This window comes from Budorcas taxicolor, chromosome 13, assembly GCF_023091745.1.
Source record: "Budorcas taxicolor isolate Tak-1 chromosome 13, Takin1.1, whole genome shotgun sequence".
Classification (NCBI taxonomy): domain Eukaryota; kingdom Metazoa; phylum Chordata; class Mammalia; order Artiodactyla; family Bovidae; genus Budorcas; species Budorcas taxicolor.
This window is the reverse complement of record NC_068922.1, coordinates 67699894-67723296: the sequence shown is the minus strand read 5'-3', so window position 1 is coordinate 67723296 and position 23403 is coordinate 67699894. Positions and strand designations below refer to the sequence as shown.

Here is a 23403-nt window from a genome sequence, read left to right as displayed (position 1 = left end):
ACAGAGTGAAGGGACAAAGCAGGTGATAAACAGTTAATCCCACTAGGGAATTGTAAGTGGTGAAAAAATATAGGAGATTTAAGTTAATGATCATTCAAGAAAGCAGGTTTGATTAACCACAAACTCCAGCAGGCTCGCTTCAAAACAAAACCATGGGAGGAAGCGGGAGACATGCTTGAAAGCGCCGAAACAATGGCGGCGTGAGACCCCACCCCCTCAGTGGGCTCAGGAAACTGATGATTTCTAGGGCACGCCACTCTGCCCACGCTAAAAACAGAAACATGAGGAAAAGTGGCGTTATGCTGAAACCTGCACTGACTGACCACATCTTAGTCTATGTTACCACCTTTTTGCTCATTTTCACTGCACCATGACAGTCCCAGTTTGACCATGTAGGGACACGAAAGCTCTCTGGCCTGATGTGGAGGAGGAGCTGAAAATGGAAGCTTGATGTCCACTCAAGAATGAGGAAGAAGGTGGTCTTTTTCCCCTCCCCCGACTTCCCTTCAATTATAAAGCTGCAGCCCACTAAGTTCTCCGTGTGGCACCTTCTTGCCCGCCCGCTTGTAAGCCTCACAAGCATCCTGTTCTAATCAGTTGCTTCTTATCTGTCACTTTGTGTTTTCCTAAATTCTTTCTTCACTGAGGCCTAAAGAATTGGAGCTCTTCCTTTGGAGCCTCCAAGACACATTTCTGCTGTTTCAAGTTGACAGTGAAAAACAGGTTAAGAAACAAAGATGCAGATGTGTGGCTGCGCTCCATCTCCTGGGAGACAGGCGCTCGATCAGCTTCTCCCCCGTTAGCTGCCTCTGTGAGCTTCCTGCTTGCACTGATGATACTTTACCCAGTCACCCCGGCTCAGTGCTTCCCTCTCTTAGAAGCATGGTCATCCGTCAGCACCCTCTGAGCATCTGATAAGCTCCTTTCTGCCAGCACTTGTCTCCATAGTCCTCCTTGCCTAGTGAGCCCTTTGCCACTGGTTTCTAATCCAACCAGTCTGCTCAACTGGACTTCCACCACCACTCGACGCCTGCTGTGAGCCCTCTCAGTGCCCCCCGACCCCAGGATTCCATCTTCCCTGCATTCCTACTTCAATCCCCATCACTGTACACCATGAGCACTCAAACATCTATTCCTGTAGTTTCTAAGACAACTGACAATCTCATTTGCAGTACTTTGTGTCTCTGTAGGAATCTCTCTTGTCACTGCACTGTTTCAACAGTAAGAACCACATCTTTGTCATCATGTAATTAGTTTCCCTTAGTACAAAAGCAACATAAGGCTCTGGAATGAAACTGCCTGAGCTCTGAGGCCACTGTACACTCACTGTGCGACCTTCGTGTGGCACGTCACTCCCTGCCTCTCAGCCCACTTTTCTCATCTGAAGAGTGGGGATCATAGCAGCGTGTTTCACTGGAGCTCTGTGAGCACTAAATGAACTCGTGTATGAAGACACAGCCCTGCTGGGCCTGTAACGGGTGCTGCAGCTAGGCTAGCAAGAGCTAGTGGTGCCAAGAGTGTTGCCAAGGGCCTGGCACACAGGAAGTGTTCAAAAGACAACTGCTGACTGGCTAAGCAGACACACCACCCCATTGAAAGCGTGCATTCGTGCTACACAGGCTCATCTTTGCTAGTTACCAGCTGTGTTGTCCCAAACTTAAATTAACTTCTCGCTGGGACCTTACAACTCCTCTGTAAAATAAGGATAACATCACCTACACCTTGGAGTAGCAGAGGAAGTGAGAGAGTATTAAGTAAAACCCCCATGGTGCAACCAAATGTGTCCTCAACTAACATGAGTCACTGTCACTACCAGAGGCCAGAAACTGTTTTACACAGCACTTCCATCTCACCCAGCGACTGTCTAGGCTAAACACACAGTACGTGCTTTAGTAACACCTGTAGCTGAAAATAAAAGGCAGTTTATACGAAATGGCCGTAAATGTTATCCACGTAAGTCATTTTTCTTGCAAAGCCTACATGGGAAAATTAACCACATGATGTACAATGAGGTGAAGAATGTTAATGATTCGTAAGTGTTGTCAGGGCTTGTTAAAAATTTTTTTTAAATAAGAATAGCCCTTGGAAATAAAAACCGATCTCCTTGCGGTAGGGGAAATATGCTCACTTCACATGCAGCTTTTCACCAACACAGGCAATTCAAAATGTGAGCCCAGTGTGGGTCCAGAGTATACTGTGTTGCCTCACACTGCCCGGCCTGAGAACGCCAAGAATGCAACTCCACAGGGCAGAGAGAGGAGCGTCATGAGCAGCGGCACTTTATTCTTACCTTCACTAGATTTCTTGGGCACTTGAAACTTGACGAGAAGCTTTTTCAACTGCTCCCTCACTGTCACAGCTCTGACGAGACCCTTGTAGTTTAGGAAATGCTCCTGACACCACTGGGAGTTCTTGTTGTGCTGCAGACAACGCACACAGAGGGAGGGTGAGACAGGACAATTCTCGATGGAGGCTGCGTGGCGGACGTCACTCAACTCTTTGCCCCCTTTAGCTTACGTAATGGGACAAGATCTTCAAGTCACTGCGGGCCCTTTGGGGCCCATCTCTCTAAACAGGCGCTGATCACCCTGCTCACCATCTGACTGCTGTCTGATCTCACTCTCTTGTGCTAAACGGCAAGTGAGAACTTAACAATAAACAGAGTCTTAAGTATCTCCATGAGAGTGGCCAACTATCAGACAGAACCCCTTCCCTGCGGCTCTTTGTAAATCAACCTTCCCTCTCTGGCAGCTCAAGGTTATCACTTTACCTGACAACAGGCAAGTACAAGAAGGTCTGGTACTGATGCATAAGCCCAATACTTTGGCCACCTGACACAAAGAGCCAATTCACTGGAAAAGACCCTGATGCTGTGAAAGACCAAGGGCAAAAGAAGAAAGGGGTGGCAGAGGATGAGATGGTTACACAGCATCACCAACTCAATGGGCATGAATCTGAGCAAACTGCCCTGCAGATGGTGAAGGACAGGGAAGCCTGCGTGCTGCAGTCCACGGGGTCTCAAAAGGCTGGACACGAATGAGCAACTGAACAACAACAGACTGCCTCCCATGGACAGGAGCGTGGAGGGGCCTTTGTAGTGGCAGCTGTGCTCACTTTGATAAATGCTTCATACACATTGAGCATGGTAAGATGGTCACCCTCCTCCACGGCAAATTTCCGGTGCACTCGAATCTGGAAAGAATAAGGCAATGTTCAGAAGCTGACTCCTGTGAGCCTCTTGTCCTGGAGGTAACATTACATGATGAATAGCTCAGTATAATTCATTTATAACACTGTCTTACTTTCAAGTGTACATCAATATTGTAACTTTACCTTCACAGTCTTTCCAGAATTCACCCATCTACTCATCACGAATGCCTGGGCTGGGAGGGCCCTGTCAGCAGCTTGGCTGTGTCAGGCCTGCTGTGCCCAGGCAGGAACTCCTGGCATCCCTAATGAGCCCACCAAGGTTGCCCCCAGAGGAGCCTTGAAAACAACCTTCCTTACTTTTGAAAAGTCAGTAGGACAATGGTTAAGATTTGGACCGTGAAAGGCAACTCCACCAATTCTGGCTGAGCAACCGTAAGTTACTGAGCTTTTCTATGCCTCGATCTCCAAAATTGGTGACAGTAATACCCCCCTCCCAAGTTCACACTGAAGATAAAATGACATGATGCAGGAAAAATTTTGGCACAATGTCAGGCACACAGTAAAATAAACACTCCAAACTGAAGCTGCTCTGTCACCAGCAGTCCCTGGGCAATTTTAACAAACGAAAGCCCAAAGTGAGTAAGACTCGTATGAACAGCTTGGGGCAAAAGTCAGACTTACAGCCTGAGACTTCTGGTTTGAGGGGACCACAAAGACATTCTGGATCTGCATCATGGCGGCAATGCTTAGAATTTCCTGAGAACAGCCAAAATTCCCTATAAAACAAAACACGTTTGATTTCAAATATATCATGTGTCACGAGAAGAAAAAGATGTTCTCTGAAGTTTGCCTTGCAGCACACTATAAACCAAGATCATCTATTTCTACATAGCTTCATTTTAAAATCTACAACATATAAACACTTCACCCTGCCAAATGGGATGCTCTGTATACACGGTCCAGATGAAAGGAGGCCTGGAAGGACTCCATTCTGCAGCAGTCACACCGAGGGACTCTGCCATGAGACTCAGCTAGGGTAGGTCAGCTCCACACCTGCTCCCTCCTCTCTAGGTGGACACCTAGAATCCTGGCAGAAAGCCTAAGAGGGAGAGGGGGCGGGGAACATGTGGGCTGTGTCCCTCTGCTCTGGGATCTTACTATGAGGTGGCCTCCCTCTCAACAGGGCTCACTTCACTAGGCAAGGCTGAGGCATACCTAGACTAGGGAAGCACGCGGTGGGCCGCAGCTGCTGACACCTGGGCAGAGTCTGTAGCAACCAGCCCTCCAGGGCATCAGATGGAGTGAACTGCCCTGCACACTCCCCCACAGCTTCCAGCCTCACAAATGATCTTTCCTGCTTCTCAGTGCAAGCCTGGTAGCTCCAAGACACAACTATAGCTAACTTTCCGCTTAATCTGAAACACAGCTTTGTTGACTGCCAGTGAATAAAAAGTTAGACCAAAGCAAGACAGAACTAGTATTTCCCTTCTCTGGGCTGTTGGGGGTGGCGAGTGCAGTCTCTCTAGTCTCCAGAGGATTTTGACTTCTAAATATGAGAGGATCTTGAGGCTCTACACTTTGATCCCTTAACTCATATTCTCATAAAAATCTGAAAGCGTCAGAGAAGTTTGCACTCTTGCCCTTTGGTAGTGCAAATACAAAGTGGTGTAGCTGCAAATACAAAGTGGAAGACGCTATGGTGATTCCTCAAAAAACTAAACGCAGAATCGCTGAGCAAACGATTCCACCCTAAGGTATTAGACCTCAAAGAAGTGAAAGCAGGGACGCAAACACATACTTGTACACCTGTGTTCAAAGCAGCATTATTCACAATAGCCAAAGAGAGGCAGCTCCCTAGAATCCACCAACAGGTGAATGGTCTATCTGTACAATGGAATATTACTCAGCCTTGAAAAAAATCCTGACACATGATACAATAGGAACCCTGAAGACATTGTACCAACTGAAAAAATCAGTCACAAAAAGACAAATATTGTATGACTCCACTTATATGAGGTTCCTAGAATAGTCAAATTCATAGAGACAGGAAGTAGAACAGTGGTTGTCAGGGGTTGGGGGAGGGGAGAATGGTAGTTAAGTGTTTTAATGGTTAGAGTTCTGGTTTGACAAAAATGAAGACATTCTGGAGATGGATGGTGGTGGTGGTTGGACAACAATGTGAAAGTACTTAATGCTGCAGAACTGTCCATTTTAACATTTTTAATTGTATTTAAAATGAGTAAAATGGTTAAGTTTTATGTTGTGTATTTTTCACCACAAATTTGTACAAAAACTCAGGTGTCAGACCCACAGAAAACAAACAAAAGTGTTTCCTGAATTAATGATGACGGACCTTGAATCACAAGTTAACAACATGCCCCAAAGCAGACATCTTTAGATGAAAACTTCTTCAGTGCTTAAAAAAAATGCTGACACATGCTACATTGTGCCCTCTCCCCCAAGGTACACAGAATTTGAGAAACAACTTTCCGGACAATATAAAATCAATGACAACTGCTGGTCTCCACCTACCTGATTCAAGCAGCATTTTTGCAAACATGGGATTCAAAGGAAACTCTGCTATTCTCATGCCAAGCGGTTCAGTTAGGCGACAGTCTTTGTCCAGACCTGCCGTAAGAACAACAAAAGGCAGAAGGCATGTACCAGTGTTGGAAGATGTACAGTTATTGGGAGAATAAAAGATAATACATGCTAGCAAAGGTGTATCCAGGAGATGAATCATACACTGCCAGCTTCAATCTGATTGCTGTTACAGTAGAAAAAGAAAAGATTTCCTCGGAGCTCTTGAATACTCAATTTTGAAAAATTAATTCTAATGGCCTCTATGGGCTTCCCTGGTGGCTCAGTGGTAAAGAATCCACCGTCAATGCAGGAGATGCAGGTTCGATCCCTGGGTAGGGAAGATCCCTTGGAGGGAGGACGAAATGGCAACCCACTCCAGTATTCTTGCCTGGGAAATCCCATGGACAGAGGAGCCTGGTGGGCTACAGTCAGTGGGGTCACAGAGTTGGGACATATCTTAGGGACTAAACAACAATAGCCTCTACACAAAGACCTAAGTATAAGGAAATGGCCCCAGAGCCGCCTCCAGCTCCCATCCTCTTCTGGTTCTACTTCTCCCCAGAAACTGCCCTCTCCAAGGGCCCAACCCACAACCAGATAGTGCCAAACACAGAGGGCACTTTCCTTAGGGCCCCCAGCAGCCTTTGAGCCTGCTAACTACAGCTCCTTGGAAATACTCTTCCCCAGCTTCCACGACCCACACTGTCTGGCTTCTCTGCCACCTCTCCTGCTATTCTCTCTGCATCGCCTCTGGACTACTGCACTCACTCCCCACGATAGCAAGGTAATGCTCAAAATCCTCCAAGCTAGGTTCCAGCCGTATGTGAATCACGAACTTTCAGATGCACAAGCTGGGTTTAGAAAAGGCAGAGGAAGCGGAGATCAAATTGCTCACATTCACTGGAGCGCACAGAAAGCAAGGGAATTCCAGAAATAACATTCATTTCTGCTTCACTGACCACGCAAAAGCCTGTGACTGTGTGGATCACAAAAAACTATGGAAAATTCCATTTTTTCCCCATCACTTATGGCAAACAGATGGGGGAAAAACAGAAACAGTAACAGATTTACTTTCCTGGGTTCCAAAATCACTGTGGACCGTGACTGCAACCATGAAATTAAAAGGCGCTTGCCCCCTGAAAGAAAAGCTATGACAAACCTAGACAGCATATTACAAAGTAGACATCACTTTGATGACAAAGGTCTGTATAGTCAAGGCTGTGGTTTTTCCAGTAGTCCTGTATGGATGTGAGAGTTGGACCATAAAGAAGGCTGAGCACCAAAGAACTAATGCTTTCAAACTGTGGTGCTGGTGAAGACTCTTGAGTCCCTTGGACAATAAGGAGATCAAACCAGTCAATCCTAAAGGAAATCAAACCTGAATATTCATCAGAAGGACTGATGCTGAAGCTCCGAAATTTGACCACATGATGCAGAGTCAACTCTTAGGAAAGACCCTGATGCTGGGAAAGATTGAAGGCAGGAACAGAAGGGGCTGACAAAGGATAAGATGGTTAGATAGCATCACTGACTCAATGGACATGAATTTCAGCAAACTCCAGGAGACAGTGACGGACAGAGGAGTTTGGTGTGCCATAGTCCACGGGGCCGCAAAGAGTCTGACCTGACTCCTGACTTAGTGACTGAACAACATCATCATTTGGGGCTAACTTGAATTGCACATTTTAAATGGGTGAATTACACTGTGTATGAATTATACCTCAATAAAGATCTTAAGAACTAAAAAAAAAAATTTAAGGAACAAAACATCCACTGAAATTTAATACCAAACTGGATATTATTTTCACTGGAGGCAATCTTCACAGAAAAGACACTTCCAAAAGAGGTGACTTTAGGCCACAATTTTCTCTATTTTAAGATAAATACCACATTTTCAAACAAGAGAATAGGAGTTCCTCTATAACATGGTGTCTCCTTGTCCCAACAATATCATAGGCCGGTATTCTACCCAATGCTCCACGGGAATTCCAGGGGCGGAAGGAAGGGGGTTTAGGGAGAGAACACTGAGCCGGTTTCAGAACAGGGTCAGGGACAGAGAATAAGGCCCAGCGGGGTGACAGCTGAAATACTGGTAAAAGAACCTTCCAGGTGTCTCTTAGGAAGTATAGCTGTAGCAACGGTTTTTATTAAAAGCTTTTGATGTATCGACATGCTTCATAAATTCATTGTCATGACTGGATTTCATGATCCAAGCATAAAGTGAAAGTAAAGTGTTAGGTGCTCAGTTGTGTCTCTTCGCAACCCCATGGACTGCAGCCTGCCAGCCTCCTCTGTCCCTGGGATTTTCCAGGCAAGAATACTGGAGTGAGTTGCCACGCCCTCCTCCAGGGGATCTTCCCGACCAAGGGATCAATCATGGTCCCACCTTATTTCAGTAAGCTTGCATGTCACCGAAAGGATCATATATATGGGAAGACCCAAGTCCATCCTTGAAGATACCAAGAGCCCTAGAGTGAATACAGCCTAACATCACATATTAATAAATACGTAAGAAACACAGAGTAAGAGACAGACGTACCTCCCAGAGCATAGAGTAACTCCAGTGCTTGGACCATCGACTGCGCTGGAGGTGGCTGTAGGAAACATAAACCGCCCCCAAGTTAATTTCATCAGGTACCAGCCATAACAAGGCGACTGTTTCCTGCTCAAACCCACTCTTCGCTTAACACGCCCCAGACTTCCCAGCCTCCACACTTCCACCCTGGAGATGTCCTTCCTCTCCCTCTCGGCACCCTTCTACTCCTCGGTCTTCAATCTCAGCTTGATTAAACATTTCCTCTGAAGCTTTCCCTCATGCGTCACTCCCATCAGAAGAGATGGGTCCTTACCTTCAACTACCTTCTTGCTTTCCCTAAACTCTCATCAAACATTTCTAATTTTTACCTCATGTTTCAACCTTCTAAGAAGCCTCATGATACTGCAGTATTGATGGATGATTCATCTTTGTATCACCCAGAGCTCCGCCCCAGGCCCTCTCTATAGGGACTAACTGACATCAGTTGAATTTGAACTTCTGGAAACAAAGAGAGAATGCTAGACAATCTAAAGTTTAACAAAGCTGATACTGTGACTTTCAGTCTGAGTCTCTGGATCCTCACTGTCTTCTTTCTTTCCACGAACCTTTACTGAACATCTACTACTGCGTGCAAGCCATCACCCCTGTCTCCTAAACTATTTCATCCATAAGCCACACAATAAAATTACAGTCCTTCTGCAAATGGCGTAACTTTTTTTTCTAAATGCATTCACAACAAATGTATTTTAAATATATACTTTGGCAGGTGAAGAAAGTGAGTTACAAAACGTAAAAGACATTTGAACAAGATCCTAGAGGCCACTGGTGGCAAAGCCAGAGACAGAACTCGGGTCTCGTTTTTTCCACTCTGCCACACCCACTTGGAGAAGGAAATGGCAACCCACTCCAATACTCTTGCCTGGAAAATTCCATGGACAGAGGAGCCTGGTAAGCTAGAGTCCATGGAATCGCAAAGAGTTGCACACGACTGAGCAACTTCACTTCACACCCACTGGACTGCCAAGGAACAAAGGTATACTTCTGGAAGCTGTGCTGACTGCAGGCACATACTGACCAGGGCAGGAACTAGACCTGACTCACAACACACCAGGGCTTCAACAAATCGCTGCGGACTAAATCACATAATTGATTCACTAGTCCTTCCTCAGTGCCCACGACATCCTACTTTACGAAGAGCAAACACACAGCAAGCCCCTGGAAGGGGGCTTGACCACTTTCTTTACGCCGAGATTACATGAGTAACAGGGATAGACCGAGCACTGACTGAGGTTCTGAATAATTACAGAACAAAACAGACAGGCCCTCTTGGACTCTCTTTAACCCTTGGCTCTGTTTGCAGTCAATCACCAGGCCTGACGAATTCTGCTCTTGGGATTCATCATCAATCCAAACGCCCACACCTTTGCCCCCTCCTCCCCTAGTCACATCCAGAAGATTTTCACCTCAACACACACTTATTAGTATTTCTCTATGGCCTCATCTGATTGGATCACATAAAAACAGCTTTAATGCAGCCTGTGTGTGTACACTTTCAGTTTGCTTTTCTCACTGCCTGATGTTCTGTTCCCACTGCTTCTTGTACTCACGGCGATGACCCTGGGGTAGCTGCATGCTATTCCGACAAGGTCGTACACTATGAAATGAGCACCTTTCTTGCTACTGGGCAACTGAGTGGTTTTCAGTTCTTTGCTACTGTAATTATCACTGCTAAATATATAAAATTATATGCATCTGTGATTTCAATTAAAAAAAAAAACCCACAATTTCAGGGGAAGATAACCAGAAGGGAATATATGAAGATGTTTTTATATGTATTTCCTTCATTTCTCAGCTGTCCAAAGTGTATGATTTTTATTATATTTTTAAATTTAATATAAAATGATACTATAATCATTATCCTACATATAAGTTATTTGTTTCTTTTGAATTATTTTCAGGAGAAAATTTCCCAAGAAGAAATACCAGGCATTGCTACAGCTCATAATGTCAGAAAGTCTTCCATGAGGACTGAAACAGAATACAAAACTGTTTCCCCCAAGTTGTGTCAGCTGGATTTTATGATTTTTCTTTATGTTTGATCATTCAATTAATGTAGAGTGGAACAGCTATTTCAATTTGCATTTCTTTCTCCTAAAGAAGTTAAACATATTCTAATGTTGGTTACTATCTGCGCTGTTCATGCAACATCAGGGACTTTATCATCCAGGAATCTAGCCTAGTTACACACATCAACAAGGTTGGGATAGAATAGAGAGTCAAAAAAATACAGTGTTCAAGTCATAAAAATTCAAGAAGAAAACATGAGTATTTATTAACTGATTGAGATATGGGGAAGTGCTTCACAAGCACAAGGAAGAAAATCATAGAGGCAAAGGTAGGAGGATCTTGCTGTGGAAATGTTTACAGTGGCTGCACATAACTAAATGAACAATAAAACACAAACAACTAGAAGAACTATTTACAAGAAATACTATAGACAAAGGTTAACAATTTTTTACTAGTTAAGTCTTTAATAGTTAGAGGACTCTTAAAAATCACTAGTAAATACTAGAATAGTTTAATTCAGAAGAAATATAAAGTGGCTGATAATTTTCAAGTGCTCATGTATGGATGTGAGAGTTGGACTATAAAGAAAGCTGAGCGCAGAAGAATTGATGCGTTTGAACTGTGGTGTTGGAGAAGACTCTTGAGAGTCCCTTGGACAGCAAGGAGATCCAACCAGTCCATCCTAAAGGAGATTAGTCCTGGGTGTTCACTGGAAGGACTGATGCTAAAGCTGAAACTCCAATACTTTGGCCACCTCATGCGAAGAGTTGACTCATCTGAAAAGACCCCGATGCTGGGAAAGATTGAGGGCAGGAGGAGAAAGGGACAACAGAGGATGAGATGGTTGGATGGCATCACCGACTCAATGGACATGAGTCTGAGTAAGCTCCTAGAGTTGGTGATGGACAGGGAGGCCTGGCGTGCTGCAGTTCATGGGGTCACAGAGTCGGACACAACTGAGCGACTGAACTGATAATTTTTTTAACCTTATGAGAAATCAAAAAATTTAAGAGATAATATTTTTCCTTCTTCCTCCCACCAACCAAATTAGAAAAACTCTAAAAGAAGATAACATGGCAGGATGGGTGGCCAGTGAGTCAGGCATGCACGCACTACTCAAGCTTTTACCTGTAAAGGAATTCGGCCATGTATCGAGGACCTACGAAATGATTATGGCCTTTGACCCAATAAACCCACTCCTGGAAATAATCAGAAATGCAATCAGCTGTAGGGACTTTCCCTGTAGCTCCACCATAGCCCTCCTGGCTTCCCCAATCGGGACACTTGTTTATCATGCCGACACACTCCTGGATCACTCCACCCTTCCCGACTCGCTAAAATCCCACCTGGGTTTCAGGTCTCGCCTCAGACATGACTTAACTGGGCTGCAGGCCTTTTCTGTGTCTCTCAGAGCACAGGGCACAGACCTGTCATTGCTCCACTTACTCTCTCTCCCCCAACAGACAAGAATAGAAGTTGTCACCCTTGTCTGGCTGTTCTCCCCTGGACCCTGCACACGATCCCCGCGGCTAAATGAAAAACACCAGAAAGGTAGCACACTCTATACCGATGTCAGCACTCCCCGGGGAGCATTCCAGTCTCCCGACAGCTGCAGATTGAAGGCAGGACTTACCGACATGAAGTGGAACCTGAGGACGTTGTCGATCCCTAGCGCCTTCAGCTGCAGGATGACGGGGGCCAGGTTGCTCCGCTGCATCTCAGGGACAGTGGACTGAGGCAGCTGGTCAAAGGCTTCCTCTGGGGATAGGAAATCAGAACTGTTTGGGATCAACTGTCACAATCAAATGTGATCATTCTGCCAAAGAAACACTTCTCTCACTTTAACAAGGGGCTCTAGGAGTCTGGGCTCAGACTCATATGATACTGTGATAGAACGTTGCTTCTTATTTAGCAAAGACCCTTTTTTTCAACTTTAGATAAATATATTTTAACAGTATGTCTTTATAAAAGTATGTCCTTTCACTTTAGAATGCTTTTTACAATGTGATTCTTGTTAGCAAAATATTAAAACAAAGCAACAACTGTTACTGGGGGGGTCCTGTTTCCATTCCCTCTGCTAGGGATGGAGCCAAGGAGTCAAGGACTATACATAAAAGCAAAGAACAATTTCAGGACAAATTACCAAATAAAACCAGAATATAACCAAAATATCTCTAAAATATTAAAAAATGACCAAATCTCATAAAGGCCAAAAACTGTCCAACTTTTAAAATCAAGCCAGGTACATACGTCACTCCCAGAATCCAATGCTGCCCCAAACGGATTAATGAATGCTTACACACACCATCAGGAACAAAAGGTGACCTCGAACAGGAAAAGGCACAACAAGGTTCAGGAGGCCAAGACGGGAGGGGCCAGAGACAGGGGGAGGGAGGGAAAGAGACTCTGGGAAGCCTTTATAAAGAAGCTAGATAAAAAGGGTGAGGGGAAAAAACAGGGAGGAAGAGATTAAGCCCTTTTTGTGTATATTCAGAAAGTCTATGGATCATTTAGAGAAGGATTATAGACAAAATCCTCCCACATCAGTCAACATTTTAACTGTGCACACCCTCCTTCACACAAAGGTGGCCTAGCTTCCAACATAAATCTTTAATTAACCAGAGAAAAGTCACAGCAGAACAAAAGGTGTCATGAAGAAACAGCATCATCACTGAAGGACTTAAAAAAAACCTTTAGTTTGACAAAAGAGACAATAAACATTCTGTGAGCTGATTGATACAAACCGTCAAATGCAAGGGCCCACCTGGAAGGTTCCAGGTAACAGGGAATGGCAGCAAGTTCCAAATGGGATATTCACTTCAAGTTTCAAGAGCGTTTGGTAGGTAGCCTTTTGGTAGGATAACCACATTTTCCAAGCACACTGAGATCAGATAAGAGGACAATCCTGATGAAGATGCTCACAGGAAGTAGGTGTTTCTTAAGAGTTCAAGGACTCTTAAGTTTAAGGACACTTGAGTCTACTGAGGACTCAGGTACACAAGGCATTGGGCCAAGGGCTGCAGGAGCTGTAGGCCGACAGCTTTTGAGACATTTCCGTGATTCAGAGGGGTCTGGGACCAAGATGAGGATCAGGCTATGTCCCAGTGGAGGGTCCTCCCGAGGAGAAATGGAGGTTGAAGGGTGGAGGGAGGATGGCTGATGGGAGAAGGGATTTAGGGCACTGACATCCGGGAGCGGAAGCCAGGGACAAGGTGGACCCAATGGGCAGAGAAAACAGCCCAGGGAAAGGGACACAGGTATGAGAAGCGGGTGTGGGAAGACAGAAGGTAGATTCAAAACAGAGAGTAGTTCAGCAAGGGTGCAGTGCAGGGTCAGTGCTGGCGGAGAGCAGGAGCAGACAAGCCGGAAAGTCCTGGAAGGATCTGGGAAACTGTTAAGGGTCAGAGGAGGTAGCGCCCTGCTCAGACCTGTGATCTCTGGAAGCAGGTTGGAGAAGGAAACCTAGAGGCTGGATCTGCTGTACCGCATTACTGTCGGCTGGTCTCCCCCCAACCTCACCTCCACTAAAGCTGCTCGCACCCTTTACCCAAGTCCACTTGCCTATCTTTAGTCTACAGTCTGCTGTTTGATTTCACTGGAGCATGAGATGATGCTGGCCATTTCCTCCTTATAAGTAACTTTAGTTCCTCAGGTTAAATAAAGAATTACCATGTGACCCTGCAATTCTACTCCGAGCTGTGTATCCAAAGGAATTAAAAATATAGACTGAGGCACACGTACATGCTTGTTCATAGCAGTGCTATTCACAACAGTCAAAAGGCAGAAACAACCATCAACTGATAAACAAATTGTGGTACCTTCATACGATGGAATATTATCCAGCCATAAGAAGGAATAAAGTACTGATACACTGTAAATGAACCTGGAAAACATTATGTTGAATGAAAGAAACCAGACACAAAATGTCACATTATATGATTTAATTTCTGTGAAATATCCAAAACAAATACACTCATCCCTTGGTATCCACAGGAGACTGATTCCAGGACACCTCTCTCCCCCACTGCAGATACCATAATCTGAGGATGCTCAAGTCCCTTACAGAAAATGGCACAGTATTTCCATATAACCTACACACATCCTCTGAATACTTTAAATCATCTCTATACTTATAGTACTTAATAGAATGTAAACGCTACATGAACTGTTGCTGGTGTGTAGGCAACTTAAGTATTGCTTTCTGAAACTTTCTGGAATTTTTTTTCCCAAACATTTTCAATCTGCAGTTGGTTGACTCTATGGATACAGAGGGCCACCTGACCATCCAAAACGGCAACAAAGATTGCCAGTTGTCAGAGGCTGGCAACAGGGAGAAATGAAGAAGGAAATACTGCTTAACAGGTAAGGACCTTTACTTTAGAGTGATAAAGATGTTTCCTAACTAGATAAAGGTGGTGGCTGTACACTGTGAAGATAATAAATGCCACTGAACTGTTCAAGTTAAAAGGGTTCATTTATTGTTATGTAAATTTCACCTCAATAAAAACACATTTAAGTTTCCTGAAACTTCCTCTTCCCCATATTTCAGTTCGCCTTTGAAACTGGCTTTCCTCTTTCTATTTCCATTATTCCCTCTTAATACCTTCAGTGGAAGAACCTTACCTCTCTGGCTTCAGGTTCTGCATTCTCCCTCCCTTCTATGAATCCTTCTTACCCTGTTCCTCCCCTCCAAGTACTAGTACATTCCACTTCCTCTGCTTGCTGTGACGAAATCTAAACCCCACTGCTATCCCCTCACCTGGATTAACTACTGAGTTGCCGGCAAGATCAGGCTCAATTATGGACTGTGAAGCCCTCCCCAGTAGGAATAACTCCCTGCTGTCTGCTTCCAAGGCTCATTCAGTTATGGCAACTCTATCACACCATAATATGCTAATCTGTTCACGAGCCTGCCTCCACCACCAGGCTGTCCAGCCATGTGGCCTCAGACCGTGTCTCAACTGGCTTTAGACTTCCATGCCTGGCACAGAGCAGGTGCTCTGTAAACATCTGCGAAAAAGAATAAACGATGTCAAGGACTGAACAAGGATGATGGTAATCCGAAAGGAAAGGAGAGATAAGAGGTAAAACCCCTGGATCTGGTTAAGTGACTGCAGAGGGATATTGGACAGAGGAGGGAATTAAAAATGATTTGAAAATTAAGTCTAGATAATTGAGAGAAACCTTGACACCGTCACCCACAGAAGAGAGGTACAATGAAGTAAAGAGCAGCTCTGAAGACCTCATTTTCTGTAGATAAGACTGCTGTTTAGTTGGAGAGAAAACTCCTTAAGGGCTAAGACAGTCTTCATTGTAATTTCATGTTGCTCCTTCAAAGTCAAGCATGGAGCAGGAGCTGACCAACTGCTACCAATGAGTCTCAGGAGAGATCCTGCTGGTTTGGCTCTGCAAAGGTGCTCTGAACCAGAGCTAAAGATGAAACCCACTGTGGGGCCCCACAGGATTTAAGGATCCCAGAACAAAAAAAAAAAAATGCCACACGATGCTACGAGAATGTTAAGAAAAACAGAACAAGGGTCCAAGCTACATGTCACATGGCTGCTGACAGGCCAAGGCCCAGACTAGGTCAGAAAAGGGGTGGCAAATAATCGCTAATTCATGGGACTTCAATGGTGGTCCAGTGGCTAAGACTCCTCACTCCCAATGCAGGGGGCCCTGGGCTGCCATCCCTGGTCGGGGAACTAGATCCTACATGTCCCAACTAAGAGTTCACATGCTGCAACTAAAGATCCTGCATGCCAGGACTCCGCGCTGCCGAATAAATAAATATATTTTTAAACTGGTCTAGCTTTGGCCAGTGAGGAACAGTAACACTCCATGTCTGGAGTGAGGAAGGTGGTGGGGTCAGATTACAGAAGGCCTTGTGAGGAAGATCTGGGTCTTAAGTTCTCCTTATTAGAGAGGAGTAGATACCTGTAATATTCTCTAATGCCCAGGCTGACTAGGAGAAAGGCAAAACCCCTAAAAGAGAAAAAAGCCACACTTACCTGTATAAAGGCGGTAACATTTCCCTGAGCGGCTGCGGCCACCACGTCCTGCTCGCTGGTTGGCTGATGCCTGGGACACTGGGACCACCACCAAGCACTCGATAGCTGTCCTGGGGTTGTAGGCCCGGAGCTTCACGAAGCCACAGTCAATCACGTACACAATCCCGCTGATTGTGATGGAGGTTTCTGCTACATTGGTGGCCACGATCACCTAGGTTCCCCCACAGGAAGGAGAGTCAGGATAAAAGTGTTTTGGTTGTCTTCACTCTGAATAGTCAAAGTCCTAAAAGATGTCAAGATATCTTCAATAGCATAGAACCTGTGAGAGGCAGTGAGGTATACTAGGATGAATTTTAGGCTCAGGTGCCTTGGGTTTCAATTCTCCCTAAGCTTGGGACCTTGGACAAGTTCCTTAACCTCCTGAGCATGTTCGCTTGTTTCCGTAATAAAATTTACCCTCTCCTGGGGTTCTTCAGAGGATTAAATGTGAAACATACATGAAACGATTATTAGAGCCTAGTACTTGGCTCAGAGCAAATATTCAACAAACATCAGTTTTTACCTTTTGTACAACTCAAGTGACGCACATCACCACCTGTGCCTGTCATTTACTCATGTTCTAACTGCTTTCTGAGGGCCTGCACTTTGCCAGCCACGCTTCTAGGTGCTAGGAATGGACAGTGGACAAGATCCACATTCCAGTGTGAATGTCTGGGTGGAGAAATAGTGAACATAAGACAGTGACGAACACCAGGAGGAAAATGCAGGAGGGAATACTCTAGCATTATGTAGCGTTCAATGTACACATCATGTTATAATATGTTAATAATGGAGCATGCATACTTCAGGTTAGATGGCCAGGGAAAGCCTCTCTAAAAGACGATTTTAGGCTGAGACCTGAATAACAGGCAGCAACCGGCCCTACAGAGATCCAGGCAGAGGAAGGAGAAACAGCCGGTGCAGCCACAGACCAGCATTATTAAATAAAGATGAGGTTAGGAGGGATGCCAGGACCCGATCATGCACGGTCGCTGGGCCACAGGAGGGGTTTGCATTTTATTCCAAGCGCGCTGAGTGCTGCCCCTGGAGGGTATGAAGCAGCAGGAGACATATAAATAGCACTTGCAAGTTTGATCAGGCACTTTTACTTAGATCATCTTACAAAAACCTCCCTACTATTTTTATGTAGCAGACTCAGGATTTTATGCTATAAAACCATCTATCTAAAAGTTACTATTATTCATGTTTTACAGCTGAGAAAACCAGGCCTCGGGGTTGAGTAACCCATCCCAGTGCACAGGGTAACCCAGGTCTCCTGACTGGATGGCTACAATTCACGTTTGACTGGACAGACTTGAGCAGCTCCATCCCAATGGCCAGGGTGCCCTCTTAAAAGTGACCTGAATTTGGGAGTGGATCCTCCGACCAGCCGTCTCTCATCTACTGTGTTCTCTGCCACCTGCTGATAGCTACTCTAAGGCAACTTTGGGCCAGTTCTCACTGGATGAAGGGTAAACACAGCAGGGCCCAGGGAGGTGACAGATAGGAAACAGACTGGTTGCCTACTGGCTCCTTTAAACCAGGGCTTCTCACCATGCCCTGCCCCACCCCAATTTCAAGGCTAGGTACTTTTAAGCCACACCTTGAATTAACTGACTCAAATATGGCTCTATAGGCAAATTGATTTTTCAAACAGATGGCTGAGAAACCATTTTACAGTAGCTAATCTACTGTTTCTGACTGATCACAATTCACCAAGACAATCCTTTAAACCAAGATACTGTTGTGTGATAGGGAAAGAAAAGCAAAGAGAAGTCACCTACTCTGATAATTACTAAACTTTCTGTGAGGCAGGCTGAGAAATCTTTGCAACTCATTATTTATTGTGTGCTTTTATCCTTGTTTATGTTTTTTGGGGGGGTTTTGGCTATGCAACTTGACGGAAATTAGTTTCCCAACCAGGGATTGAACCCAAGCCCTCAGCAGTGCAAGAGTAGAGTACTAACCACTGGACTACCTTGGAATTTCTTTCTGTATGCTTTTAGCTCTGCTGCACAGAAATACAGACCTTAAGTTCTTTAAAATACCTTCCTATTTAGCATGTTCTACTTCAATGTAAAATAAACCTTTCCAGTAGAGGGCACAGGGGCACCAGCATGATTATAGACGGCTGCAAACACCCTTGGTCCCTGGGTTAGTCTCACCTTTCTGACACTGCGTGACACCCTTTCAAACACTTTCATTTGCTCAAAGGAGGGCAGTCCTGCATACATGGGGAGAATCCGGAGGTGTCTCTTCATCCCAGTCTGACCCAGCGCTCGAGCCTGCTCAATCAGCATTGACACGACAGTTTCCACCTCTTCCTAAAATCATCGAGATGGGGACCAAAGAAACTGAGGTCATGACTGAAGGATGTCATTTTATCTGACTGCAAGAAAATGTAGGATGGGGTCAGGACCATAAATCCGGTCAGATTTGTGACTGTCAGAGTCATCACACTCCACAGTAGGGTGGTATTTGATCAAATGCAACCGAACAATGGTGCCAACGGGGTGAAAAGTCGTACTGTCCGATTAATTACTCAAGTCCACACTACCTGCAGTCAATAGAAGAATTCCTGATGCACCAAAATAACTGAGTTTTGTTTTTTTTTTTTTAATATATTGCAGCAAACAGTGTGGCATATACATGGACAAGCTGTGGCATACAAAATCGCTGTAAGCTTGTCCTAGAAAAGATTACTGAACAATGGAAAATACTTGACAGTGGAAATGATTCCAACTAGAGGGTAGTTCTGAACAGAGCTACAACCTTGAGTGAGCCTTTAGGCCTGTCTGGTTGTTTTTCCAGTGGTGTGTCAACCTGTGCCCTCCAGGGTGAGCTGCAAAGGCGTCACTGGGAAACAGGTGCAGCAGCGACACAGAGGCGCAGCATGTGCCTCGTGCAGGATTCAATCCTGGCATCAAAACGGCCCACTGGCTTAGCTCTCAGATTTACTCTGGCATCAGCTGATAAATTTAAAACGTCTGGCAGACAGAACAGGCAGGACCTAACGATTCTCTGACAATTGAGTCAACAGATGAATGACATCAAACTGAACAATTTTTTTATGCAATTAAATAACCACAAAGAGGGCTCTGTATACATTTTGGTGCTGCTTTTTTTAAAGATTTTTTTTTCTTTAATTTTTATTGTATTGTAGTTGCATTTGGTATGGCCTTAACATGTCTGTTCGCCAGAGGAAAAAAGGTTCCATGGAATTACCTGACCAGTGAGAAATGCTAATATGTCTCCATCTCCCTCAGTCTGGTGAATTTTCATCACAGTTTCTACGGTTGATTTGATGTAATCTGGAACAGGACTGAAAAGATGTATGAGATAAATTCATCACCAGAATATGCTCATTAATTACAGATCAATTACCTTAGTAATCTGCCAGCAAAGCCTTGTGAAAGTTAGTTTGCGCCTGCCCAGCAGATAATCGGCATATGAATAATTAAAATAAACATTCTTTTTTTTTAATGCAGAATTCAAATACAATCCATAATTACACGTAAACTACTATTTTTGGCTTTATTTGCAGAGACAGAAAAGCAATACAGCCCATGCAAACCAATGTCCTATCTGTAGCATGCAGAGATTCCCGGACAGGAAAAGTCGGTCTCTTGTCCCAGTGCTGAATTCCACATTCTTTCCATTTCCCCTCCTGACCACCAGCAGCATGTCTGAGGGGAGTAGATGGAACGCACGGGTGCCTGCCCCTCTAAAATGCCTCAGAAGTCAGGCTCGTAACTCTCTGGATTTATCTGCCTCTGACTCAGGCTCCCAGTCTTCCTCTGTACAGTGAAAAGGAGTAGGAATTAGGATGACCCTTTCCTGTTCAAAGAGGCTCCTTCCGAAAATGTCAGCCAGGCCTTCCTGCTAAGATGTAGAGGGCTGAGAACCAAATGATTCAAATCACCAATACCATACGAGCTGACAGTCTTGTAAAGCCCAGCTCGGACTATTCTAGAGCCCTCCTCCCTGCAACCTTGTTCCCGTTTTGCTCTTTGCAGCTGAGCCAGGGGCCACAGAGTCACAGAAACCTGCACATCTGGAGGGAGACTTGAAGTCCCGCAGCAATACTGAGGGAGGGTTCCAGAACATCCCATCAGGGACAAACATGCCCTTGCTCAGCAGCCTGGCACACTGCCCTAGAAGCTGCAAGCAGACGCAGCTGCTTCTCAGCCCACCAAACAGACCTGGTTTTCCAATCGCCCTCACTAAAAATGCAAGGACTGTCAAACCTCTGTAGATAAAAGATGTCCACTGGAAATGTTCGCCCTTCCACTGTAAGGATCACACACGTATCCCTGGTTGGGTCACTGGTGTCATTGTGATTAAAGAAATCCCGAAATTTCTAAAAGAAATTTAAAAAAAAAAAATCTTCATTGCTCAAATTAAAAAAAAAAAAGGTTCACAGTAACTCATGGAAAGAATGAAAATAATATAAAACTGGCAGAGCAGGGGGTGGCGGGTAGGGATTGGCTATATGTAATACAGACTAAGGATAACAAACTAATTATTCAAAAAATCATACTTTTAGTCTTATAATTTTTGGGAGTCACATTTCAAAGGCAGACTCTATTGAAGATTTGACAGAAATGATCAAGGTTAAATTTCCAAAGTGCATTCAGCTGTGAACCTAAGTCAACACGTAGCAGAGGGATTACTGATCTTACCCCACCCGCCCCCCCATCCCCAAAACTGCATTTAACCACAGACTAGGTCAGAAGGTGTAACTCAAGTTAAAGGCTTGAGTGTGTACACATCAGGCTGATGTGTAGTTCTGATCTGGAAAGCACAGCTCTGACCACGCATGTGATCCCTGTATAAAGGAAACCTGTACATCGGTGAATGGCAGGAAATGTTCCTGGAAGTGCAATCACAGATCTACAGGTCCTGTGTTTGCAGGACAGAGTCCTCTCCCTCTTCATATGCCCCTCAGGAGGAAGCACAACACTCCGTATGGGCAGGTCGGCAATTACCCATTTCTCCCATGCTCCCACAGGACCTCGTTGAGAGAAGTGGCTCTTGGCAATTCCACCCAAAGAGGTGGCCACGTCTTCTTCAATGGCACTTGATCCCCAGGTCTGCGGTCTCTACGGAGGCCTGGTGGGAGAGCTCTTGACCTTCCCAGTCCCCTGAGGCCTGGCCATGCGCTGCTTTCTCCTCTCCTAGGAGGCCCAACCACGGGATCACCAGGCCCGTCTTCTTTCCTTCCCAGGTTATCTCTCCTAAACACATCCACATCTGCCCCTGGAAACCAGGATCCAGGGGTGCTCTGAGAACCTGAATCGAGTACAACGTGAAAAGGCCTGGAGGAGCACTTCTAGAAGAGTCGACTAGATTGAACTCCAAAATACCTGCATGCTGCATGTCAACCTCCACATCATGTCTGAGAAGAGTAAACAGACATAAAAGAACAAGCCTCAGGCCAAGAGAAGTACTGTGCTGTGCCATGGAGACCCACACAGCTCCACCCTTCTTTCAAGTAAATTCCCTGCAAGTGACTTCAGCCTTCCTGTGTCCTATGGTATGCAAAGCACGGGCATGCTACAAGTGATGCACAAACAAGGGAGAAGGCACTGCTCCCCTCTCCCCCAAACAGTGAATAAGCCAGGGAGGAAGGTGTGCAAAAACCAATCATAACATAAACCGAGCCTCAGTGACCAGATGATCAGAAAAGAGCTGCGCGTTACAGTCAGGGGAGGAGAGGGCCCACAGTGACGCGGTGCAGGGAGGGGGTCCTGGACATGGCCGATCTCTTGGCTAAGCCTGGAAGGATGAGCAGGGCTATTACTGGTTGGGAAGGAGAAGAGGCGCCCTCTTCCAAGAATGACAGCAGAGATGTAAAGACAGAGAGTTACTCTTTCAAAAAATAAAACTCAGCATTAACTGAGAAGGCACAAGATTTTTGTCCTTAAGATCTTTATCTTTAATCTGTATTCGGAAGTATTAAACATATATACGCAGAAAATTAAAGGCTAGAAAGCAAAAAAACATAGTGTCAAGAGTCTCTGCATCTTGAGGCAGAAAGAAGAACCAGCAGGAGTGAAATGAGTTCAACCCACCAGGAAAAGAAGAGTTGAGAGTCAACTCTGAAAGCCAGGGATCATGCTGACACAGACACACACAAAGTGACTGCGAGGAAGAGGCTCGTTGTGGCATGGGACACAAATGGCGTGGACGTCTGCGGGATCGCTCCCCTGCTCACCCGTTTCCTTCTCTGCTAGTGGCTCTGATCTGGCCCACAGGAGTGGACCCCCAGCAGCCACGCCAACACGGCCTGTCCACCTTTGGCCCATACAGAATGGTTCCAAGTGGGTACCTGACTAAAATGGACCCCAAATTCCTTCTCGAAGAATCTGGAAAGATAAAAATGATTCTCTCTTCAAGCATCTGGACTGTGGCCAAAAACCCGTGCAATGGGTCAGTGATCATGTTTTCTGCCAGGTGAATGGAAGCCAAGAAAAGAAAAAAAAAAATACCGTGTGATACAATGGTCAATAAATACTTCATAATTATACTCAGTCACATTCTAATTAAGTGCTGACTTAATTAGGTTGATATTAAGAAACAGCTAAACTAATGAAGGTGGCTGTTTGATCAGCCCCATCCAACTCCACTGGCCTCTGCCTCCCAGTCGCAGTCCCTGGGTGTCTTCGACTGCAGCTTGGGCCAGCGCAGGCCCTGAGCGAAACCAGAGCAGGTGGCATCAATCCCTCCAGGCAGTGGAGTTAGGAATGAGTCTGCTGCCCACAGACTCAACAGCCAGGAGACAAGGGAGGCGTTCCAGCATCCCTGGGCCTCCAGGTGAAAATACTACCTGAGTCACGCCCCCCCATTCACCACTCTCACACACTCCTCTCTCGTCCACTTCAGCCCATTCCTTCCTCTTCTTCGCTCTTACTCTCACCTGGGAACTCACATTCCATATCCCATGTGCATCACACCCACCCAGGTCTCCCCTCATGCACACACACACACCCCCCTCACTGCTCCTCACTCGCCTGGCCA

General features: G+C 45.3%; 1 protein-coding gene across 3 annotated transcripts in view; it reads right to left on the bottom strand.

The window, feature by feature from the left end:
• The window catches only part of DHX35 (DEAH-box helicase 35), a 68286-nt gene that overhangs the window by 11546 nt on the left and 33337 nt on the right, over positions 1-23403 (bottom strand). For 2 of the 3 annotated variants that reach the window (XM_052650546.1, XM_052650545.1), the window contains exons 7-16: positions 20586-20743; positions 19609-19705; positions 18549-18707; positions 16345-16555; positions 11970-12094; positions 8273-8327; positions 5683-5778; positions 3832-3926; positions 3115-3192; positions 2291-2420 (exon numbers count right to left, since the gene is read on the bottom strand). In XM_052650546.1, the coding sequence (XP_052506506.1) occupies positions 2291-2420; positions 3115-3192; positions 3832-3926; positions 5683-5778; positions 8273-8327; positions 11970-12094; positions 16345-16555; positions 18549-18707; positions 19609-19705; positions 20586-20743 (1204 nt within the window). The remainder of the gene's footprint in view (positions 1-2290; positions 2421-3114; positions 3193-3831; positions 3927-5682; positions 5779-8272; positions 8328-11969; positions 12095-16344; positions 16556-18548; positions 18708-19608; positions 19706-20585; positions 20744-23403) is intronic. The other variant, XM_052650544.1, reaches the window with a different exon arrangement.